The sequence below is a fragment of the Lepidochelys kempii genome, chromosome 4 (genome assembly GCF_965140265.1).
Source record: "Lepidochelys kempii isolate rLepKem1 chromosome 4, rLepKem1.hap2, whole genome shotgun sequence".
Lineage (NCBI taxonomy): Eukaryota > Metazoa > Chordata > Testudines > Cheloniidae > Lepidochelys > Lepidochelys kempii.
Genome location: NC_133259.1, coordinates 43602203 through 43627338, shown reverse-complemented (window position 1 = coordinate 43627338; position 25136 = coordinate 43602203). Strand labels below are relative to the sequence as shown.

General features: G+C 39.4%; 1 protein-coding gene across 1 annotated transcript; it reads left to right on the top strand.

Annotated features, from left to right (window-relative positions):
• The first annotated feature begins 87 nt into the window (after positions 1 to 87).
• Positions 88 to 23205, top strand: MFSD8 (major facilitator superfamily domain containing 8). Its single transcript, XM_073341097.1, has 12 exons — positions 88 to 403; positions 5654 to 5745; positions 6839 to 6882; positions 8832 to 9072; positions 9383 to 9496; positions 10687 to 10831; positions 12705 to 12763; positions 14509 to 14617; positions 16314 to 16448; positions 17132 to 17235; positions 17320 to 17579; positions 20401 to 23205. Exons 1-12 carry the CDS (start codon positions 231 to 233, stop codon positions 20605 to 20607), a joined length of 1683 nt encoding a protein of 560 aa, XP_073197198.1. The 5' UTR covers positions 88 to 230; the 3' UTR covers positions 20608 to 23205.
• The last annotated feature ends 1931 nt before the right edge of the window (positions 23206 to 25136 follow it).

The window sequence follows — 25136 nt, the reverse complement described above, 5'->3', positions numbered from 1 at the left end:
GCCCCTTCCGGAGCGCAGACGAGTAGCGGACCAGGGAGGAGACTAGCTGCGAGCATCAAAGGTCACACGTGACTAGCAGCCCCCTTCCTCGAGCATCCTACCATCCCACGTGACTGCAACCCGCCGGCCGCCCGGCGCTAACGGAAAGGAAGCGCGTGAGGGCAGCGCGGGATAACGGCGCCTCAGCGACGCCGCCGGTGTCGGCGGGAAGAACAACAACAGCTGGCGTCATGGGCGGGGCGAGGGCACTACCGGGGAGAGGGGCAGGAGGCTCCTCCTCCCCGCCTGCCTGGTGCCGGCGGCAGGGGTGGAGCTTGTGTTGGGCGCCAGACATGGCCGCGGTCCCCGCTGCTGCCGACGGGCAGGAGCCTCTGCTCAGCTCAGGAGGGGATGACGAGAGCAGGTAGGCCGCGCGCACCGGTCTTTACCGGCTCCCGGGCCCGTCTGACCCTGCGGCCGCTGGCAGGTGGGGACCCCCGACCCGCCCGCACGGTGATACTGTCCTGCCGGGCATTGCCGCCGGCGCCCCAGCCAGAGGCTGGGCCAGGGGCTGTGGAGCGCTGCGCCCTGGACTCTGGTTCAGCCCGGTTGTGCCCAGCTCGCCTGGGTCGCTTCGTGGTAGCGAAAAACCAGGCTCCAGCGGCCGCCCTGGGGCAGAGGCGCGGGGCGCGTGGGAGGGGGAGATTTCCCCAGCCGGCAGCTCGCGGAGCTAGGCTGACCCGACAGCAGGTGTGAAAAATCGGGACGGGGTGGGGGGTGGAATAGGAGCCTATATAAGAAAAAGCCCCAAATATCAGGACTGTCCTTTATAAAATCGGACCATCTGGTCACCCTAAGGGTAACTCACTTAGTCGGCTCTGCTAGGCTCCTCCCTGACTGCGTCAAATAGCCCGGTTGTGGTATCCCCCCCAAGTGCCACCACTACTGGGATATCGCTCATAGCAAACTGAGTCTGTGCCGCTGGCTCATTTCTCCCAGGGAAGGCGAAGTGTAAATCGCCGTCCCAGCGCAGCACTTTGTATCACAGTATCTGTGATAGTGGTCGCTTAGTGGTAACTCAGCATACCTGAAGCAGTACTATTCATGTTTACTGATAAGTCCTTAGAAGAGAACTATTAATTGCTTCTGCAGACAAGTGCTTATTTAAACTTGAGCCTTTTGCTGTGATGGTGGGGAAATACCTGTGCCAGGTAACACCCAGATACTGTTCAGGGCTAGATTAACTTTTTGTGGGCCTGGCGCCAAACATATTTGTGGGCGCCCATGTGGTTGTGATAGGCCTCTTCCAAGGGTGGTCCCAGCGTGACAGCACCATTAATGCCATAGTAAATGTGGTATTTCCGGGATGGGGATGAAAACTTTTATTCAAAAACAAAATAAGATACTTGAAGACACACTGAGACCTCCATTCAGTCCGTAAAGAACAAACTGGGCTAACATAAATGTACCCAGAATACCACTGAATTTGGTTTGTGTGGGAGGGGGTTGTTTGTTAGTTTTGTCTTTTTTCTTTAAACACTCAGGGCCTGTTTGGGGCCTTGAACGCAAGTGCTTAATTAGCACACTTATGAGCCATATTAAGCCTGAATGTAGCAGTCAGTGGTGTTGCACCTGCATCTCCCTGCCATCTCCCCCTCCACCCACAGTTATGTTTCGTAAATACATTTTTTGAAAGCTGCATTTTCTACTTTGGTACAATAATGTTTACAAAACTTTGGGGCGGAGTGTGGGGAGGAAAATTGCTGGTGCCCATCTTTTGCAGGGAGAAAGGGCCACGGAGAGAAAACACGCACTTTACCACAAAGGGTATCACAATCCAGCCTTAAACTCCTACCCCAAGCTTCACATCTGGGCTCTCACCCCCACCCTGTCCCTCCTACTGTCCCCTGCCCATGCAACTAACCCCCTAAAAAAGGCTCTCCTCAATCTCCCTGCTGCTGCCCACCCCACCCCCCCCCAAACACTTTCACCCCAGGGCTGTCACCCTCCTCTCTCCCCCCCCCGCCCGCCCACCCCCACCTTAATACCCTGCTTCTCCTACACCCCCACACGGAGTCGCCGCCAGCTCCCACATACACCCCGACTTGCCCCAAAACTGGGCTGCACCTCCTCCCCCCCACCGGAGTGCAGGGGGGCAGTTTCTGGGCATTCCCACTGGCAGGGGGCATGGCAGCCAACACTGACCATCCCCACTGTCACCGCCCACCCTGCTCCCAGGGACCACAGACAAGCAACTCTCACTGTGAAGTGCAGGGTCGAGACAGTGCCCAGGAGCCCCTGGGCATCACGTTTGCTGGGCAGTTGCCCCTAGTTCCCCACTGCCCCAGGAGAGTGGGTGAGACACAGGGGTGGGGGGAACCAGGAGCTCCAAGGGGGAGAGGAATACAGCGGGATTAGCACTGGGAACCCTCTGCCTGCACCAGATGATTTCCTTGTTTGGAGTTTCCTTTCGGCTCTGACCACTTTAGCTGGGGTGGCTGGTGGCATGGCGCGAGGCATTCTGGGACTAATAGTGCAGCTGGCAGCGCAGGTCCCAGGGCCCTAGTGGAACACAGCGGCATGCAAAGTACAACTCCCAGCACACCCTGCAACACCCCTCCCTTTTGCACCTGTTCACTGCGATCCCTAGGCTGCTGAGTGTTTCAGCTGGTGCTGGGAAGTTGCTAACTGTTCACATTGTTTTATTCATCCAAAGGTAGGTACCATGCAGAGCAAAGAGTAAAAACAATAGAGGCCTGTGTGCATACTTCCCCTCTCTAAACCTTAATGTTTCCTTGCGAGCCTTGGAGTGGTCCATTCAGCCCAGTTACCTCCATCTCTAGGTTAGGAGAAGCAGATGACTTTGGTGCATTCTTGTCTACTTTTGTGTGTTCTTGTTAGCGTCTCATGCCTGGGCAGCTGCTGAGAATCACTTCAATCAGGTTTTAGTATCCGCTTTTAGTCTAAACTCAGGCCTGGGAAAAGTAAATCTTGCTAGTGTTAATGAAGCCAGGAATGGGTATTGCTAATTAAAAGCTTCCACTATTGTTCCTGTTAAGGGTATTCTCTCTATCACCGTTTTGTTTCCTCTTTGATTTCTCCTCACCAGCCTCCTTTGATTTAACTCTATACAGTCAGGCAGGATATCAAACAAGGAAACTGAAATATTTAGAAAAAATAATACACATAACTCCCTCATTCTCTGTAGTTCTCTCATCAAGGTATTTTATACAGCACTTTGTATATCAGTATCTGGCATGTGTCTTTCCCCACCCTCACAGCAAAAGGCTGAAGCTTAAATAAGCACTTATCTCCGGAAGTGATTAATAGTTATCTTCTAAGGACTTATCTGTACACATGAATAGTACTGCTTCAGGTATGCTGGAAAAAAGTGGGATACAGTTATACTGGTGTAAGGAACCTTTATCACAATTGCATCCACATTAGGTTGTATTGGTAAAAAAAAAAAAACACCCGCCTCCCCCCTCTCCCCCAACAACAACAAAAAAAGAAAACCGCGCCAAGTGAAAGCTATACTAATACAAAAACTGCGTTGACCAGGTCAAAGTACCTATAACAGAGATGGTTCCTCCCGAATAGAATTAATCAGAAGAATCCTGTGAAGAAATTGCAATTGTTATTGCCTCTGAAAAATAAACAGATCCTCAAGAGATACTTGTTAGGGGGCTTATTCCTTAACCTACTTACTTTCCTGGTCCTTCTCGCATGAACAGAGAGCAACAATACCTGAAGTCCAAAGGTGCAAACAATTCAATGTTTATTGGGGTGAACTTCCAGCAAGCATGATTTCAGTTTCCTTCCTTAATGTCCCCCTTCCCAGCTCTGAAACCACAGAGCCTTACACCTGTATCCCTGTTCCCATTCCTGCCCTTAGCCAAACATGATTCCAATTTCCCCACCCCCATTCCCTGCTCCCATTTCCCTCCCACACTCACTTCCTGATTGACTGCAGACTATATAGTAAAACTTGAGTTCTGCTTAGCTATACCTTAACCAATCATTTTTCTGAAATGTAACTAACCAAGCCTAACATATTGTAACATGATTATGTAACCAATTATATCCCACCACCTTAATTAGTTTATACCCAGCAAAATTAATTATACAGCAGACAGGAACAATCACAGAACCAGAGAGAGATTATACAGACAAACAGTAGCAAAGTGAGACAAAATGACAAAACAATACAGAAGTGAGGATTTCACATCCCAGCTATTGATAAGTGAGTTCTTGCCAGACAGGATGCTATCAAACTAAGTTTCCTTTTTTACATTTTCTAGGCACTTCCCTTTCTCTGGAGGCATTAGGCATTATCAGGACAGGATTGTATTCCTAACAGCCCAATAGCACCTGATTTCAATGTGACTAGTTTGGAATGTGAGGATGTGACCCTTCCCTTCCCAGCTTATGGCTGCCTCTGCTACCTTGCCAAAGGCCTTAGCCTAAGAACAGGGCCTCAGACTGTCACAGTAAGAGAAGGACCTTACACCGGCAGACAGTGATTTTGATTCTCTCTTTTATACCTCTATAACTAGCCAAGTGATAAGAATACACCTAAATTCTTAGCGCATAGGCCTTTACAGACAGGCCTGAATATCTGTATCCTAACAATACTATCAGCATACATCGTATAAAAATAAATCCTTGCTCATGTAACTATAACAGTACTTTAACATTCCAATATAAAATATCTAAAAAATTAACTTTTCACCAGTTATGTTGTTTGTTTACATTTTGCACTTCACAAAGCTTGGAAATAACGAAAATAGGCTTGTCAGGTTCACTTTTGATTGTAGTCATTTTCAGTTGTTAGGGTTTAATTTTATTTTTCTCTTAAATTCATAACACTGAAAGGGAATGTTTTGCTGTCATGATTTAGGCCTTGGTTCTATAATCTGTTGCACATAAACCCTTATGCCTACGTGGAGACAAAGGAGTCTGCCTACATGAATGGCTTGCAGGATTCAGGGTCTAGGCATAAGCAAACAAAAATCAGTCTCACTGATGCCAGTTTAGCATGTTGTATGAACGTTGAATTTACTTGTAAAAGAAAAATGCAGCATGGGCAAAAGTGCAGTTTTCCAATAGATTTGTCGTTTTGCCATTTTAGGGCCCTGTTGAGCATGTGAGTGAAAGGCATATCACATTCTGATTTTTCCCTTCAGTGCTACCACAGTTTAATAGGGAAGCGAGAGCCAAAAAGCAAATATGTTCTATGATAGGTGATGTGCCTTTCACTTCAGCAAGACGTACCACAAAATGCTGCAACTCAGAGAGGAAAATATTGGAAGACATATTTATTAGGTATATAATATTGCTGAGTTATATGTGACTTTATTGTAACAATCATTAATAGAACATGAGAAAATAGGGTAAACATTATTTTTAGAAAAGGTAAGCCATTTAGCGCACGCTGCTGTCTCATCAAAAGATGAGCTTTATGTCAGAAACAAATCAATCTCATTTACAATGTGTGTTTTAATGTTCTTCATTGCACAGTTAGAACAGTGTAAGCTACAAAATATATATTCTATTTGTAAAATTAGAGGTAACCTATGAAAAATGCTTTTGATGTCCTTTAGGCTGAAAAATTTTTCACTAAGAGCTAAACAACAAAATAAGATTTCTTCTTCTTTTGTTACTGTTGTTCAAGATATGGGGATGTTGTTGAAACCCAACAGCATTACAGGAGTAGGTGGAGGTCCATTCGTATTATGTATCTTACAATGTTTCTCAGCAGTGTAGGTAAGTAATTTTGATATTCATCCAGCAGAATTTCAACACTATTTGTACAATGGATATGTTCTTTTGGTTTGAGAATTCTACGAAGTTTGTATATTAAAACTATTCCTGCTCCCTTACTAGAGTTATTTTTCTTTTATACATCATAAAAATGCAGTGACTACTTGTGAATAGAGAAAATAAGGTTAATGAATTGAAAGGAAGGAATTAGCATCAGTATTAATGAATGAGGATTTCTCTGCGATGCTGGAATTCAAATATTGGATTTTAAAATACATATACTTGCAGATGTTTTTCCTCCTGGGGCATTACAGTATTTTTTGTTTCCCCAATATATCAAAATTATCTTTAACTGCAGAACAGTTTCCTCTTTGACCCCAGAGCCAAACTCATTAAATTGTGAGTTCAATTGATTTCTGGTATCTGCATATCTTTGACTTTTGTCAGGTTTCAGAGTAACAGCCGTGTTAGTCCGTATTCGCAAAAAGAAAAGGAGTACATCTGAGGAAGTGAGCTGTAGCTCACGAAAGCTTATACTCTAATAAAAGTTGCATCTGAGGAAGTGAGCTGTAGCTCACGAAAGCTTATACTCTAATAAATTGGTTAGTCTCTAAGGTGGCACAAGTACTCCTTTTCTTTTTGACTTTTGTGTTGGTTAATGTGATGAAGGATTGAAGAAAGTATTAAATCTAAATGTAAAATTAGTTTTTGATACCAAGAAAATCTGTTTCTTTGAGAACTCTACTCCTTGATATGGATTGAGGAAAACACCTTTACATAGACTTCAGTGGGACCATGATCACACTCTAGGTGTTCAGTGCATTTAACTTTTGTACACATCTGCGTAGTGTGGTGCCCTTATTTTATATAAGAGTTCTTCTAACTGAAAAGCAATTACTGTTCTTCAATCCAGCATGGCAACCATGGTACTTTTGGTTGCCATGTGGAGCTTCAGTTTGAGAATACAGTATTTTTAAAAAGCAGAAGAATCAGCCCCATAATATCAGTTTTCAAGTACTTGATTAATGATTACATGTAGCAATGTAAAGTAACTCCAATTCTGTTTTCTTGTTTTTATTATTTTAATACATCACAGGTTTTTCAATTGTAATTATGTCAGTATGGCCATATCTGCAAAAGGTTTGTAAATTTTAATGATGATGATTAATGATTTTATTTTCTGCTCTATTAGAATGTAAAATCACTGTTAGAACTTTATTGTGGTATATAGGGACTTTGCAGTTTAAGGCCCAATCCTTCAACAAGCTCTATACAGAAATAGATCTAATTGATGGACCAGGGACTTATTTATCTAAACTCCCCTAATAGTTTAAATATTGCATTTTCAGTACCGTATACTTGTTCATAAGCTGAATATTTTTGGTAAAAAAGTGATGCATCAAAGAGCAGGGGCTGGCTTATAAACAGGTCTACATCAAAATTTGATGATTTTAAACTCTATGAAATCATTGAACTGAGTATCTAATACATTGTCGTTTTGTTTATGTGGAGTGTCCGCAGTCATGGAGCCCCTCAGTTTCCTGTGGCTGTGGTTCGCTGTTCCCAGCCAACGCCACTTCCCGCAGCTCCCATTGGCTGGGAACGGGGAACCGCGGCCAGAGGGAGCTGAGGGGCTCCATGCCTGCAGACGCTCCACATAAACAAAATGTCCCTACCCACCAGCGGCTTATCCTGACGGGCTGGGAGCCAAAGTTTGCCAACCCCTGAAATATAGGTCAGCTTATGAAAGGGTCATACAGTTTCTACTATTTTTACCTATCCATCTTGAGGGGGTTGGCTTATAAACGAACAGGCTAATGAACGAGTATATACGGTAATTAGTTTTCTGTATCACACTTTAATGTAGGAATAGTGTATTGATATTTTTTAATGATTGATCCTTACTTCCACAGTAGTAATTTGCACTACCATGTAGCATGTTGATTTTTTTGTACTTTTAATTAAATTTGTGGTACTGTATTTATTTAGAAAAGACTGCCAAAGCAATACATAGATGTAAACGTGAATATCTTGCAGTTTTAAACAGTATTAGAATAAAATCAGGCCATTTGGGGATAGGTATTATTTTTTGTTAACTTTATTGAAGTAGGTTCCATTCAGATCCCATTGTGTTAGGCACTATACAGACAGAGAGAGAGACATGAGCTCTGCTTATAGAGTGTACAGTAGAAAACATTACACTTTGTAAGAAATTCTCACAATGAAACCAAAACACTTGTATTAAGTCAATAAGTGGAAGCATATGACTAGACTGAAAATTCCCTCTCCTAGCCTCTGACAATTTTTAACTCTCCACATAAATTCTGTCCTTTAATTTACCAATTAATAATGGTTCATGTTATCAATCCTTAAACACTAGGTTTCTCAGTCTTACTTCACTTCAAGTTATATTGTAAATTGGTAGAAAACTGTAGATATTTTAGATCATTTGTTTTCCCCAAAAGGACTTTTAGCAAAGCTGTAAATATACTACATGAATCCTATTTATCTGTATGTTGGACAAGTTGTCCAGACTTAAAAAAATAACATTTCTACAGAACTTTGAAGATTAAAAATCATTATGTGTCAAGGACTATGATACTACAGTCTTTTTGCTTTGATGAGGGAGAGCCTCATCCTCGCTCCAGTCTCTTTACATCATGTAAAAGGGCTGGAGTGGTGTAAAGGAACCCTTAAAAGTCTGGTTTTGGCCATCATAGAAGTCCCCTGGTGCAGGAACTGTGGGATGACTGCCTTCCAAAGACCCCCTCATAATCTCCAGCATAGAAAGCGTGCTGTGGATGGGAGGATCATGACGGCAGCATGGGGAGGCTGCTGAGACAGGCCCTCATTGAAAGTTATGCAGGGGGTCTCTCTAGCCTCCAGAGCATTTCAGGTTCAGGAGGGTGCAAAGATGGCCTAATGTTGCCTTAGTGCCCCCTGACCCTCGGCTGTAAGCTCCGCATTTTAGAGATACAGTGTATAGCACAGAATCTTACATGTTGTAGGGTACTGATTCCAAAATTGTTTTTGTTGATATGATGAATAGCACACTGTAATTTTTAAAATCACTTTACTTGTTTCTTCAGGTTGATCTGACAGCAGATGCAAGTTTCTTGGGATGGATTATTGCTTCATACAGTCTTGGACAAATGATAGCCTCACCTCTGTTTGGTTTATGGTCCAATTACAGGCCAAGAAGAGAACCACTTGTTGTTTCAATTGCCATTTCTGTGGCTGCTAACTGCCTTTATGCCTATGTCCATTTACCTACCTCACACAACAAATACTATATGCTGGTTGCTCGTGCCCTTGTGGGGTTTGGAGCAGGTAATTGCAGCAGAATTTAAACCACTGAAGTTTTAATTAATTTATTTTGTGTCTTACCTAAGAGAGGACAAGCTTTATGGTTATGTTAAGCAAAATAATTTATTAGGCAAATAATATCTTCACAAATGATTAACACAAGTAGTTCGCTAACCCTGTGTGCGGACCTACAAAATTATATACTTTCTTGTGTGCATATAATAGAGAAACATTGAGTACCATTAGTAAACTGCTTGTTTGGTATGGGGGTGGGGAGGAATTGAACTAACTGTGACTGGAGATTTAAATGTATCATTTTGATCTTTTTTTTTAGGAAATGTAGCAGTAGTTCGATCATACATTGCTGGTGCCACTTCTCTTACAGAAAGAACTAGTGCCATGGCCAACACCAGTGCTTGTCAAGCAACGGGATTCATACTAGGACCAGGTACAACGTCTCTTATTTCCTCATCTCTCCAAAACAAATCATGCTCCTTTTGTTATTTAGGAAAAAATCAGACATTAAGTTTGGGGCTGGGAATCTCCTCAGCAGCAGTGTGCACAAAAATGAGCATGTTTTGTCATAATATTAAACTGAATATATTTGCGTACTGCTGTGGTTTAGCCATAAGTAGCTATGTAGATATTACGTCCAAAAAAATCTAATTGTTTATGAGTACAGTTCTGTTCACTGTAATTTTGGTGGCAATTTATCAGGTGTAACTGGATTAACAAAGTAGGTTTGGACTGTAACTTCCATTGCTAATTAGTTGATGGTGTTCAGAAAATCACCAAAAAAAAAAAAAAGGGATCTCCAGAATGCTTCAGTAGTTACTTGTCCATAAAGACTTCGCAAACTAGCTGTACCTTATTTATGGTGATGAGAGTTTGGCATTGAGTCCCTGTGCAAGCCTGACCTCATTCCGTAAGTAGCTAAAGACTCCACCATGCCCAATTACCACAAGAAATTATGGCTGCTGAGCATGTTTAGTACATCTCCTTATATCTCAGGGAGTGAGAGTTTTCTGTGGGTGGCTAGCTGTCAATCAACCCTGGAAGTAGCATTAAAGAGTTTGCACAACCAAAGAGGCAGTGTCCCTGAATGACTTGCATACAGGGTGCATTCTTCCTTCTCATTCTCCATTTTGAGAGACACTCAGCCAAGTTCCTGATGATCATAGGCTAGGCAGGGGAGGAGCTCTTACATATATACACACACTCTTGCTCCCACTCATCACCTGTTTAGTGTTTAAATTTTTTTTTTCTGTTTCCGTTATGTTGGGCCTAGAGAAGGGATACCCCCATCCCACGCTAGGACATTCCTATAGAAGGGAGGGTAGATGGAGTTAGCACATCCAGTTTAACTATAGAGAATCACAAGTAGATGGTAGGTGTGCAGCTAGATAATTTTCCTTTCTTGGCCTTGTGCAGCTGACTTGTTCTTAGTGTCACACTGCTGTTTATTGAGTATATTCATATGGCTTTCTGAGGATTGTATGTTCTACAAGCTGCATGTATTTCCAGATAGTTAGGATCCCACTGGTATCCATCAGATGACTGTGCACTGGATTCCCCAAAGATAATGCATTAATAATTTTAGTGTTTGAATTTCCTGAGGTAGTTTTTTTTTATCTTAAGTTTTTCAGACTTGCTTCTCTCTGATTGGAGAAAAAGGAGTGATGTGGGAAATCATTGATCTCCAGGTGAATATGTACACAGCACCAGTTCTACTGGGAGCTCTCCTAGGCATTATCAATATTATTCTAATCTTTGCCATATTCAGGTAATTAAATAGAAACAAAAACATTTTCTTATTTGAATATTGTGGATATTTTTTTTTATGGATATTTCCACTACTGTTGAAAATAATTTTTGGCTACTTATCAAAATCCACTGAAATTATAAGAGTAAAGGATAGCATTTTCAAAAGAACATAGCGATAATATGACCACTATCCTAAAGAACTAGAATAATAATCTTTACATCTTGAGCACTTTCAAGACTTTATATTTTTAATGTATTATTCAAAGTGGCTAATTTCTGTGACTCATGCATCCTCACTTTTTAGTAAACAAAGCTTAGTGATGTATGGTTGAGATGCAAACCGTTATGGATGCAAGTGTCAGTAATTCAGCCTTGATATACCTAGTACTGTATATAGAATTTGAAACGCATACAGGGCTATGCCCAGCTCAAATTAACCTCCATAGCTGCTGACCTGCAAAGACTTTGCTGTCTTTGTGTCTGTCTCCTTGATTATAAACTCTTTGGGGCAGGGACTGTCTTTATTTTTATGTATTGCATGGTGCTCTTCACCCTCTGACAATGAACGAATAATTGAGACATGAGTATTTGTCATGTTTCCAGCAAAACTTACCCCCTTTCCAGAGATAGAGATGGAGTTGAAGTCCATCCGGTCTCATTGCCCTGAATAGCAATTTGGCTCATGAAGCTTCTGTAGTAGGTGGAGTTCTTCACTAGGGCCCCAATTCAGGAAAATCCTTAGTCCAATGCTATAACTGCTTTTTGGAATCTTTGCCTAGCTTTTACTCGGGGAATAACTATAAAAGGGCCATGTGACCTAAAGCATATCTTTGTGTCTATCATTTCTGGAAAAAAACCAAGCCATGCGCCCCAAAGATTACTTACCCCATCATTGTGCAGATACAGGTGGTGGAGAGAGGCCTATTGTAGTTTTCCATTCAGGTGGTCTGTACTACCTGAATATTTGCGATTAGGGTGCATTCAGCAGAATAGCAACTCTAGTGGAATCAGAAGGTTCACTGCTCCCTTCTTCTTCCAGGTATGTATGGATAGTTGGTCCTCACCACATGTTGTGCTGGAGAGTTATTCCAGGCTTAGTGCTATAAGACTTTTCAATAGCTTGGGTGGCCACAGAAGAGGGAGAGGATTGGACTCGGCATATGGAGTTATCGATATGCAGGGTGCCCGGAAATCATTTACATTCCTATCCGTCTGTACCTCCCTGCTGCAGAGCTCACTTTATTTTGTATGTTGCCATTTTGGTGCATATGTGCTAATTTGAATAGGTTATCCCATTGCACAGCCAATATATGTCAATTTGTAGGGCTATTCCCACCATAGAAAGCCACACAGAATTTTAGCTGAACAGAACCAATATCTGAAATCACTGTATTCTGCACTTCTGAGAAAGGATCCTATGTTTTACAGTACCAAGGCACAGCAATGCGGACTCAGAGATGTTGGGCCAGTCTCAGGCCCTGATTCATGAAAGCAGTTAAGCACACACATAAGAATTTTCATGAATAGGGATGCTTTCCTGAATTGGGGCCTTAAATCCAAATTTTGCTAGTTTGTTTTTTTTTGTTTGGTTGGTTTTTTGGGTTTGGTGGCTTTGGTGGAAACTGTTTTTAAATACATCTTGAATAGATGGGACAAAAAACGGAGTGCCATATTAACTTCACAGAGGATCATCTATAAATTGGCTTAGGTGGTATCCAGACTTGTATTGATTACAGTGAAATCTAAGGTGTGCACATAGTGTTTAAAAGTGTGAAGACTGGTTAAGGTACAAGATGGTACCAATTATTTATTATTAGAAATGTAACTGTGGCTTGGTACAAAAGAAATGAATTGGGTAAACTTTGCTAATGAGAACAGTTTTCAATCTTTAGAGAACATCAAGTGGATGACATGGGAAGACCATGCAAAAGTATCAATTTTGAAGCAGAAGGTAATATTTTTCTTTGAAAACTGACACATTCTATGATACTTTAATTTACGATCATATTGTATATAAAACTGTTTTTTTTTATTAGTCAGCCCTTCATTTAGAAATATTACAAAGGGTGGTGGATTGAACAAGTCTGATTGAAATCTGGCCCAAGTTGGTACTGAAACAGTTATTACCATCGAGATGTTGTTTTGGTGATAGTATATGTGGGATGAGCTAATGATCAGTACAGTTCCTTCTAAATTGTCAGGTTCTGACAATCTGAACGGAAACCAAGGATTAAATTGACATGGAGAACGAACTACTTGCTCCAACTGATCACATGATTCTCTTATCAGCTATACCTAGCCACCATTTGTATACATAATTTTGTGTGATATTATGCAGTTTTACTGTGTATGAGCTATAATTTAGAGTCCTATTAAAATCAATGTTACACAAGTCTCGGTTTAAATTAGAGGTGTTTTTATATATATATATAAATAAAGTTAAATTAGTAACCAATTCACATACAATTCTTGCTGCACAAGGTGCAGCTCCTACCTACCATACAGCATTTGTGTACCCTGTTGTGCAAAGTTCAATTTTTTAAAATGATGTGCACATCCCATTCATTTGGATAGGTTTATACTATCTTATGAAAAATGACAGCTAATCATAAACCCCTTTTTAAAAGGAAACATTATGTTGGTAATCTAACTATTTCAGTGCCATATATTATAGTTTTCCATATTAAGTTATAAAAATAGATCATTGCAAACAATCTGAAAAATCCAGTTTTTATCAAATTCAAACAAAAATCTTTGAAATTTACCATTTCTTCCACATTGAAAATTTATTGTGGAGGATGTTGCTGGGGCCCTTTGTTGCTTGAGAATTCATCTGTGGGATATAGAGCTATGGAGAAGCTGATTAAGAAACAGATTCTCTATTTAGTGTGATCTTCAATATTTTCCAGGATTACTTAATATTTGTCCCTTACAAATAAGGAGAAATCAACAGTAATTTACATATGTTCTAGGAAATGGTGAATACTCTTTCCACTATCATTCAAATCATGCTTGCTCTTAGCCAGAGCCAATTTTTTAAATGTAAGTCAAGGGGAATTGGAATGTAAACACTTCTTTTTTTTAAAAAAAAAATAATGAAAAAAAAATAATTTACTCCCAAAATATATCTATACCCAAACCCAGAAAGATTCATGTCATGGGGCATGGCTCCTCTCTCGCCTTCTTCCTGCAGAAACTGCACAGCCTTCCGTGGTTGTGTCATCACAGTGTCCTTTTATTTTGAGTTCCCTCCATCCTTTTCACAACAATCCCCGTGCAACAGTGTATTTACAATGTTAACCTAGCTTTTGACCCTCTCACCAGGGCTTAAGAGGTGGGAGACCTCCATTCCCCTTATGTGTCTAGGCCCAGCTAGCCCTATTCCTCCCTCTCCTCTATTGGCATTTCCTTTCTGTCTCTTTATCAGCCTTGGGCTGATGGGGTAATTGGCTCCTTAGACCATCCAACCAGCCAGCCTGATTGACTAATTCCCCCATCAGCTTCCTCAAGAGGAACTAAGTAATAACTGAATGATTAGAGTGCAGGTTCTCCTGTTTGCACACTGCACTCTGTCACAATGCACAATATGCATAATATTATTAATACCTGTAGCCCCAGAGTAATATTAGAGCTCATTAATTGAATTGTAAAACTTCTTAATTTTGCAATTTAGTTCATTCTTATGTTTCTTTACAGAAAGTGATTATGTGGATCAGGATGCCCAAGGAAACATTGACCAGGTTGCTGTTGTAGCAACCAACATTCTTTTTTTTGTCATCTTGTTTGTTTTTGCTGTCTTTGAAACGTAAGTCTACCAATTGTCTTCTGTTACTCATTAATTAATGTTTGTAAAGTTCTTGGAAGCCATAAAGTGCTCATAGGCTTTTCTGTTGCACTCATTACTATAACTTAATGTTTTGCAAATATTAATAAGAATTATCCCACCTTATCAAAAACAAGCCATAATTAAAACTGAGTTGTACGATATTTTCCATTTAGTGTGGCATATTAATTTAACACATAGTATCACTGTGTAGTATTTTTATATAAGGAACAGTTATATTTAAACTTTTGAATGAAATGTAAACCCAAATTGCTGAACATTTGTGGCTATTGAAAATTTCATTGTATTCCTCACACGAGTTGAGATGTAAACCGCAATGTCCGCATTAGATTTCAATAGAGGTAATTTAATTCTATCTACCAAATCTCTAAAAGGGAAATAATATTTTCAGTTGGATACATTGTCCTTTATCTCCTGTCCTAAAAACTGTGTAGCCCTGTAGTGCATTTGTAAATGGCTAGTGCATTCCACATCAGACTTGTTTCAGTAGTGGTTGAAATGATTCTTATATATAGCTGCAGTTTGCAAAGTACTTTGGTATCCTTAAGGATTAAAGTATCTAGCTATGTTAAATAAGAGATGTGACTGCAGACTAAATTTGAAAAAGGATAAGTCAGTACTTAACAATAATAATAGGGGATTTCATAAATGAATGGGCGAAAATAAGAAAATGTAATATACATCTGTTTGAGATGACTCTTCTACCTTAAAATGGGTAAACTGACATAATTTTGAAGGGATAAACTTGTGTGCAGAATTTTGAGCTATAATATCACATATCTGAAGTTTCTATTCCCTACTGAGTACCTCTTATAAAAATGTATTTGATATTTACAAAACCTCTCCATTCAAACTTCAGTTTGACAAAGTGTAGCAATTTTTCCTGAATACAGTGGTAAATTACGTCTGAGTGATTTTTTTGATTTTGTGGCTGCATGCAATAGAACTCTGATGAATCTTAAGTTTGCTTTTTTCACTTGAACTGACAAAGGCTGGAAGTGCTATATGGAAACAGAATTGCAAAGCATAATTTTGAAGGCAATAGTGTCCAGCCTTTCTTGCTAGATTGAAGATCACTACAATTGAAGATCATTTGGTGGAGTAGAGTAAAGGGAAGGGAAGGAGAAGAAATGAATGGGAGGGATTTTAGTAAGTGAACATCTATTTTACCGCAGTGGCAAAGGGGCTGGTGACTACAACATAATGGCCAAATTTTCTTTGCTTTGTGAAAGGAAACAAATGCACATATCCCATTAACAGTAACTACAGCTGTATAGCTAAACCTTGAACACCATAAATAAGTTACTATTCAGCCTTACATATTTATCTTTTACATGCAAAGGACCAGATTTTTCCTCTCCATTGTATTAGTTGTACACCACCGTGAATCCATTGAAATAATTCATATTACATCAGTGTAGAATTGGTATAATGGAATGGAAAGTCAGGCCCAGAGGATTTGTTATAAGTGATGCATCACAAAATGATGTTATAAACAGCATACGTGTTCTTGTCTGTCTGTCAGGAGGGAAGCCTTCTGTTTGACCATATCTGATACTACAGAGAATAAATATATGGATGATGCTGTTCTGGGATAACCTTTGTACAGGTTTTATTAATATGTCTCTCTTTTTTTTTTTTTTTTTTTGCTGCCTAGCATAGCTACTCCATTGACAATGGATATGTATTCCTGGACCAGGAAAGAAGCAGTTTTTTATAATGGAATAATCCTTGGTGCAGTTGGCATTGAATCAGTCATTGTCTTTATGGTGGTTAAAGTAGTTTCTAAGAAGTAAGTCATTCATTAGGTTTTTGCTCTTGTTTATCTTAAACATTTTCCTGTCTGTTTACATTATCTTCACAAAAGTCTGGGGAACTTTAGATCAGGTCTTCATTATCTGAATCAAATTCTGCTCATCTTATTTTAGCAAATGATAGAAATGTAGGGCTACAAGGGGACCTCAAGCGATCACCTAGTCTATCCCCCTGCCCTGAGTTTTAGGATTAAGTATACCTGGACCATCCCTGATAAGTGTTTGTCTAACTTGTTCTTAAACACCTCAAAGAACTGGGATTCCACAACCTCCCTAAATAACTTGTTCCAGTGCTTAACTATCTTTATAGATAAAAAGTTTTTCCTGATATCTAATCTAAATCTCCCTTGCTGCAAACTGAGCCGGCTACTTTGTCCTGCCCCTGGTGGATATCAAGAGCAATTTGATCACCTTTTTAGAACAACCTGTTACATATTTGAAAACTGTTGTGTCTACCTTTAGTCTTCTCTTCTCTAGACTAAAGTAAATATGCCAAATTCTTTCAACCAAATAGTTCCACTTAAATCATTGGGACTAGTCACATGAATAAGTTGTACAGGATTTGTATTTGTGTATAGTAGATTATTTTAGGTATTGCTTTAAAAAGAAATATTTGGTCATAAATATGTATTATTTAGTTATAGTTTTCATTATTCAACAGGACTGGTGAACGTGCTATACTCTATGGAGGCCTACTGATTGTCTTGGTTGGATTCTTTATCTTGTTACCTTGGGGAAAACAATTACCAAATATCCAGTGGGAAGGTATAATTATAAATAACGCTCAGCTGTAGTCTAAGCATTTCATTAACATCTTTTTAAAATGGGATCCCTTGCTTAATTTCACAGATATAAAGAATAATTCCATTCCCAGAATCATCTTCAATGAAATGTTTACACCTTTCTGGAAGCTCCGAACAACACAACTACCATCCAATCACACAGTAGAGCCAACAGGATGCTCTGTTGTGCAGCCCTGGTGCCTGTACACTCCATTGATCCACCTGGCCCAGTATATCACCTCTGATATACTGATAGGGTTGGGCTATCCAGCCTGTAATGTCATGTCCTATACGTTATACTCAAAAATTCTAGGACCAAAGCCTCAGGTAAGCATGAAAACTAGGGAATTTGTTCAGATTTTGCTATTACTTTAATATGTATACTTGATGGCATAGTTTGTTCCATTGGTCTTTAGGATCAAAACTGCTTTGTTGGTTATGGGATGAATCCTCTTGTTTATTAGACATTTGAAGACAATGAATGTGTATGACTTTTTCTACTTTTGAATGCTCTTTATCAACACACAACATACCCATTTAAAACATCTGCTAAAATTAACTTTTTTAAAGAAAATTGTTAGATTCATAGACCAGAATGATCAGATAATCTAACTTGCATATCCCAGGACACAGAACTTCACCCAATAATTCCTGCCCCAGACCCTTGTATTGTGGTTGTACTATGATGCTATTTTAAAAAATATGCTTGTCTTGTTTGTACAGCATCTAGCACAGTGGGATCCAAGTCCATGACTAGGGATCCTAAGATTATAGTAGTATTAAGTGATGGACAATCCAACAGCTCCCCAGATAAACTGTTCCTGTGATTAATTATCTTCACTGTTAAAAATTTGCACTGTATTTATCTAGTTTCAGCTTCCAGACATTAGATCTTGTTATATGCCTTTGTCTGCTAGATTAAAGAGCCTTTCATGGTCGGAAATCTTCTCCCCATGTAGGTATTTATAGACTGTGAACAAGTCACCTCTTAACCTTCTCTTTGTTTAGCTAAATAAATTTCTTAAATCTTTTACTGTAAGCCAGGGTTTCCTGTCCTCTAATTCTTGTGGCTCTCCTCTGAGCCCTCTTCAATTTTTCAACATCCTTTTTTGAAATGTGGATACCAGAATTGGACCCATTATTCTAGTAATGGTATTGCAAATGCTGTATACAGAGGTAATACTAGCTCCCTGCTCTTTCTTTACATTTGCCTTGCTCATGCATCCAAGAATCTTGTAAGCTAACTTTAGCCACAGCATCAGACTGTGAGCCCATGTTTAGCAGTTATCCACCATGGCCCCTAAGCTCTTTACGGAATTACTGGTTTCCACAATATAGTGCCCCATCCTGTAAATACGACCTTCCTTTTTGTGTTCCTAAACGTATGTTCAAAAAGAAAAGGAGTACTTGCGGCACCTTAGAGACTAACAAATTTATTTGAGCATAAGCTTTCGTGAGCTACAGCTCACTTCATCGGATGCTGTAGCTCACGAAAGCTTATGCTCAAATAAATTTGTTGGTCTCTAAGGTGCCGCAAGTACTCCTTTTCTTTTTGCGAATACAGACTAACACGGGTGCTACTCTGAAACCTAAACTATGTTATTTTACTTCAATATATTAAACATTTTACTAATGGAACTAAAGGTTCATTTGCTCTTAAGGACATAGAAAATAGCATTAAAGAGAGCTAGATATAGAATATTGGGGGTTTTTTTCTGTCTCCACACACCTCTAATTAACACCTGGGGTCTAACTTCCAAAGGTACAGGTATGTGAAGTCAAACTTATTAGGTTTCCTTCATGCAGTTGGGCCACTTCAAAACACTAAGAAAGATGCAAAAGTAGCACTTAGCTTTCTACACTTGTGCTTCCACTTGAAAGATTAAATTTAAATATCTTCATCTGAAAATTGTGAAGTCACCAGGATGTTGCCAGCTGCCAAATGGTATTCAACAGTTTTGTCTAGGAATGGGAGGAAGGATAGGAGATAGAATGATAGTTGTGTTTTTAATAAGACAGTTGAGTTTTTAATAAGATTGGCAGGTTTGATGTTTTTAATTCTTCAAGTGATTGCACATGTCCATTCCACTTCAGGTGTCTGTGCCCTGTACACCAGAGTCAGATTTTTCCCAAAGTGGTACCTGTTGGGGCAACTTATGTACCCTGAGCAGTCCACCGCTGCTGCATGGTGGCTGAAAGGGCAGAGTTGCCGCAGACCCCCCTCAGTTCCTTCTTACTGCCCAGATTGGTAGTCAGTTGTCTTGAATTCAAGTCATCGAATTTTTTTAAAAATCTGTTTGTTTTTTTTTAATTGCAGTATGGCAGTACATTGCAGTAATAACTATTTGGATATTTACCTTAACACTTCCTACAGCTATGGCTACTTTTCACTTCTGCAGCCATAGCTGTAGGAAGAATTGGTTAAATTTGCTGCTTTTGCCAACAACAGAGGCATTCTGCAACAATAGAGAAGTCTCCAGTGATCTTAACTGTTTTTAATGTTTAATACAAATCCGTTCATGAAAAAGAAAAATTACACTATAAGGAGAGAATATCAATCTATCGCTTCCAAGACTTTCCTGTAATTTTTATGATTTAAAGTGTGCCATTGTTATATCTAAATTAGATGTTAATCATCAGTGCTGGGGAACGTCATTCACACCAGTGAAGCAATATAAAGAATAAATATGAATGTGAACATATGTCCATGCTATCAAAAGGGATAGATTTAGATAGCTGCAGTTTATTCATTTCTTTCCTTTAGCTTCATTTCTGTCATGCCGCCTATAAAACACTAGTAGCTTACAATGGCTAATCAGGTGGTAATCTGAGATCACTGCTTAATATAGGTAACTTGCTTCCTTTATCTCCATCTTCTCTTGTTTTGTTCTCATCCATCTGTTGCATCTTGTTATAAAATAGATCTTTCAACAGGAACTTGTCTTTTTACTGTATATCTCTCTAGGCATCTGATTAGGACTGCTTATCTCTTATTGCTTTAAAAAAAAGCAATAGACCAACAGTTCAAAAAAATGAGCAATGGCTTTTCTTTAACTTATGTATATTTTCTATTGTAATTAGAGTAACCGATGAAAATTAAATTTTTTGTTTGTTTGTTTCTTAACCACAGTTCTTTGATCCTTTTCAGGGTGTCTACATGGGCTGGTTAACTGCCTCTGGAAGTGGAGCACGTATACTGGGCCCAGTATTTGTGAGCCAAATATATACTCACTGGGGACCTCGCTGGGCATTCAGCTTAATCTGTGGAATAATTGTATTCTCCCTTTTACTCCTGGAAGCAGTGTACAAGAAACTTACTGCATTTTCAGTCAGATATGGAACAATGCAAGGGTAGATTGTTTTTTAAGATATGTAAAATGAAAATTAGAAATATGTAATTGTCTTGTTTTTAAACAAGGGTGCCTTACTACAGGCCATAGAGCTTTACTTGTAACTGAGCAGTGCAGCCTGTGAAGCATGCATAGCCTAATGCTGTATTCACTGCTACATCTTGATTAATGCAATTATTCTGAGATTGCATTCTTCCTTGATAGCAAAAATGGGAAAGCTATGTTTGATCGTAGTGCATGCTGGAGTTTGTAGTTTCCAAAAGTGTCAGACCTTTGTGTTAAATGAAATGGCAACCGTAGGCCCCAGTTGTAGAAGTATAGTGGCCATATTGTAAGCACACCCTTTTTAAAAAGAAAAAAAATGCTGCCTTGATTCTGTGAATCAGGATTACTAAAGCTTCTTGTAACTACAAAGTTGACTGAGCCATGTGCACTTTGAATCAAAACACCTACCTCTTTTAATCAAATAAGTGAATGTTTTCTGACATGTAGCTTGTTTCAACAGATTAACCAACAGCTAATAGGAAAAACAAACATTTTGTTCTAACAAGACACCTGTAATTTATTGTGAAATAGATACAGGTGGCAACTATTCAAAATATTCAAACAACTTTGAGTGATGTAAGCTGAAATATAAACACCGAGGCTGGAATTTTCACAGGTACATCTTTGAGTTTGGTGTCCAACTCCCATTTAATTTTAATGGGTTTGGGGTATCTAACTCTTATTTTCCTGTGAAAATCCCAGTCTAAAATGAGTTATTTGCAGATCATAATTTAATGCATAAAAGTTCAAGATTGCAGTTGTGTAATTATATAAATCAAATAGTAAAGTTATGAAAAGACATCAAATCAGATTCACTAATGGATAGGAATTGTGTTCTAAACTGTATTTCAAACAAGAGAAGTATCCCTCGTTAGCTGAAATAAGAGCCATGGCTGCTCTTAAGTCTAATTGTACCCTGATTTTAGCATTAAATTTGTAATTGAGTATCTATAAGCCAAGGTTAGAACACAGACTACTGAAGTAAAGTTACTTTAAATGCTGACCAAAGGGAGGTCAACATTTCCATTCCCCCTGCAGAATCAAGAGCATTTAAAATAGGAAAGGAGCTTGCTGTCAAAGATACTTCTATACTGCAGAATAGGATACTTTAAGCATTCCAGCACAAACTAGCTAATAAAATAAGAACCAATTAATGTTAAGAATTCTCTTGAGGGAAGAGCTGTGAAATTGTGATTGTGGCCCTCTACACCCAGAGGATCTCAATGACCCACCTTTCTGATTAAAGCCAAGAGTAAGTTCTAGCTTTCAAAGAGGAATATGATTAATACTATTATAGTAAAATATTGTCACTTATGTTATGGTTAATAAAATTACCTCATACACTATACATGCTAAGTAGTTCTTTAGGGCCATGGGGCACATATCCTGAAGTGTAAGCTTTTGCTAGTTCTGTGGCAAGTGTCCAAGGAGCTTGTAGTGTTGTATTTTAAAGTATCTTAACTAGATTTTTAACTTAACTTTTAAATATAAAACATGAGTTAGAGATAGCTGTATAGCACACTCCTACTCAAAAGATGGCATTTTCAGTGTATATATTTATGAATTGAGTCCTTCCTTGAGTCACAAGAAAATGAGCTCTAGAGCAGTGGCTCTCAACCTTTCCAAACTACTGTACCCCTTTCAGAAGTCTGATTTGTCTTGAGTACCTCCAAATTTCGTCTCACTTAAACTACTTACTTATAAAAGCAGACAAAAAAATAGAAGTGTTGCAGCACACTTACTGAAAAATTGCTTACTTTCTCATTTTTACCATATAATTATAAAACCAATTGGAATATAAATATTGTACTTACATTTTGTTATATAGTATATAGAGCAGTATAAACGAGTCATTGTCTGTATGAAATTTTAATCTGTACTGACTTCACGTGCTTTTTATGTAGCCTGTTGTAAAACCAGGCAAGTTTCTAGATGAGTTGATGCACCTCCAGGTGTACACACAACCTTGGTTGAGAACCACTTCTTTAGAGCACTCTCTCTCTAAGACTGTCAGTCTTAATGGACCTTTCCTGTTTTGTTCTATGCATTCTCACCTAACAGACTTACTTATCTATCCTGTATTACCTATTTGTGCATATAGTTAATTTTTTTTTCTAGCTAAAAATGCAACATCCAGTTTCAATTGCATAACCCCTATCAGGATGTTCCAGTGTTATCCCAGGTAGATCATACATATGTCCAAAGCTGGATACAGCTACCATAAGTGTATAGTATATGATCTCTTTATTTTAATAAGGGCATTGAGGAAATAGGATAAGCATTCTTCACTTTTGGTAAATTTTCTACTGGAATGGCAGACCTCTCTATATGTTGTTGTTATAAATGCTGTCTAAAGCAGAGGTGAGCAAACTATGGCCTTCAGGCCACATACAGCTGGTGGGACCCTCCTGTCTGGCCCCTGGCCTGGGAGGCTCTCCCCTGTCCCCTTCCCTGTTGTTCCCCCTCCCCTGCAGCCTCAGCTCCCTGCACTGCCGGCGCAATGCTCTGGGCAGCGCAGCTGCAGAGCCTGGCCTGACCAGTTGCTCTGTGCCACACAGTTGAGGGGCAGGGTGGGGGTGATCAGGGGGTGGATAGTGGTTGGGGTGGTCAGAGGGTGGGGAATGGGTTGGGTTTGGATGGGGCAGTTAGGGGTGGAGGGGGTCAGGGGCAGTCAGGCTAGAGAGAAGGGGTGGTTGGATGGGATAGGGGTCCAGGGGGGAGCAGGCCATTCTCTTCCCCCCCCCCAACTGGCCCTCCATACAATTTTCAAAACCTGATGCAGCCCTCAGGCCAAAAAGTTTGCCTGCCCCCGTCTAAAGTGAAAGCTGGTGTGGCTTTAAGCATTGTAAGGGAGATGATCTTATGCTACAGAGAACTCAAAGCAAGATTGTTTGGTTTAGCTGACCTATAAGAAAAGTATGTTAGCCATTTGTGATCTTGAATAGTAACAGAGCAGCTGTAATAGAACATCTCAAAGGGTGCTTTGATCTGAGAAGCAGAGACTTTAGAAGCAGCACAGAGGTTAAGTAATGTTATCTTTCCCTTTTCAATCAAAAACAGAATGCTTAACAGGACTGAACCACAGAATAAAGTGAGTAAAAAAAAAAATCTGAGCACAAATGAGACTTGACTTAGCCTTAATGGCTGGGAGTTGTAGACCCCAGTGCATACAAATGCTTCCTGTATTCCCAATAAACTTACCAATAAAGAGAATTGAACAATACAATGATAAGATGAAGAGGGACATTGCATTATCTCCAGTTAATTTAAAGACACTTTTGACTTGATCTAAAACAGATGCTACTCCTAGTCATGAGAATTTTTCAGGACAAAAACATAAGTTCCAATGTTACAGGGAGGTAGGTTAAATGTTAGAAAATGCATTTCCTAATATGAAGAAAGGGTAGACTTAAGTGTTTTACAATATTTAATAGAAAGGTAGTATGCTTAGCAATTTAAATCATAAGTCTTGGTTTTGTTTCACAATACCATAAATTTGAAAGATTTGTACATTGAAAGAAGAAAAGGAGTACTTGTGGCACCTTAGAGACTAACCAATTTATTTGAGCATGAGCTTTCGTGAGCTACAGCTCACTTCATCAGATGTTTACCGTGGAAACTGCAGCAGACTTTATATACACACAGAAATCATGAAACAATACCTCCTCCCACCCCACTGTCCTGCTGGTAATAGCTTATCATAAGCTATTACCAGCAGGACAGTGGGGTGGGAGGAGGTATTGTTTCATGATTTCTGTGTGTATATAAAGTCTGCTGCAGTTTCCACGGTAAACATCTGATGAAGTGAGCTGTAGCTCACGAAAGCTCATGCTCAAATAAATTGGTTAGTCTCTAAGGTGCCACAAGTACTCCTTTTCTTTTTGCGAATACAGACTAACACGGCTGTTCCTCTGAAACCTACATTGAAAGAGTGAGTAGCTTACAACTTTACAGTGAAAGGAATTTCTTTAAAGCATGAATTTGATTAAAAATAAAGCTTATGAATAGATATAAATGTTTAAAACCCATTCGATAGAGCACAAAGGCCCCTGTGTATATCTTTTAATCAAAAGGCTAACTGGTTTCTGTTTTGCCATTCACTAATGTCAACCATATTAATTTATTTAAAAGATAGGTTCAAGTTTTGAAATGCAGCATAGATACATAAAACTCTAAGGTAGCCAGACATCCTTCACTGAGGAATATCAGTTCAGTACTTGGCTTCCCAGGTCAGCAAAACTCTTCAAAGCCATTTAAATGAAAGTAAAATCTGAAGACCAATTATCTGACTGTTTACATATGTAGATTGTGAGAAAGATAGAAGAGTACCTACATATCTTTCTGCTAACTTCTCCATATTGTCAATCAACAAATAAGTAGTAGTTGCTATGGGGTGGATGTGCAAAAAGGGTGGGATTTTCAGAAAAACAGCTGGGTGGAATGAGTACACAAAATGGGAATTGTACTTGTAAACTACATAAGCACTTGA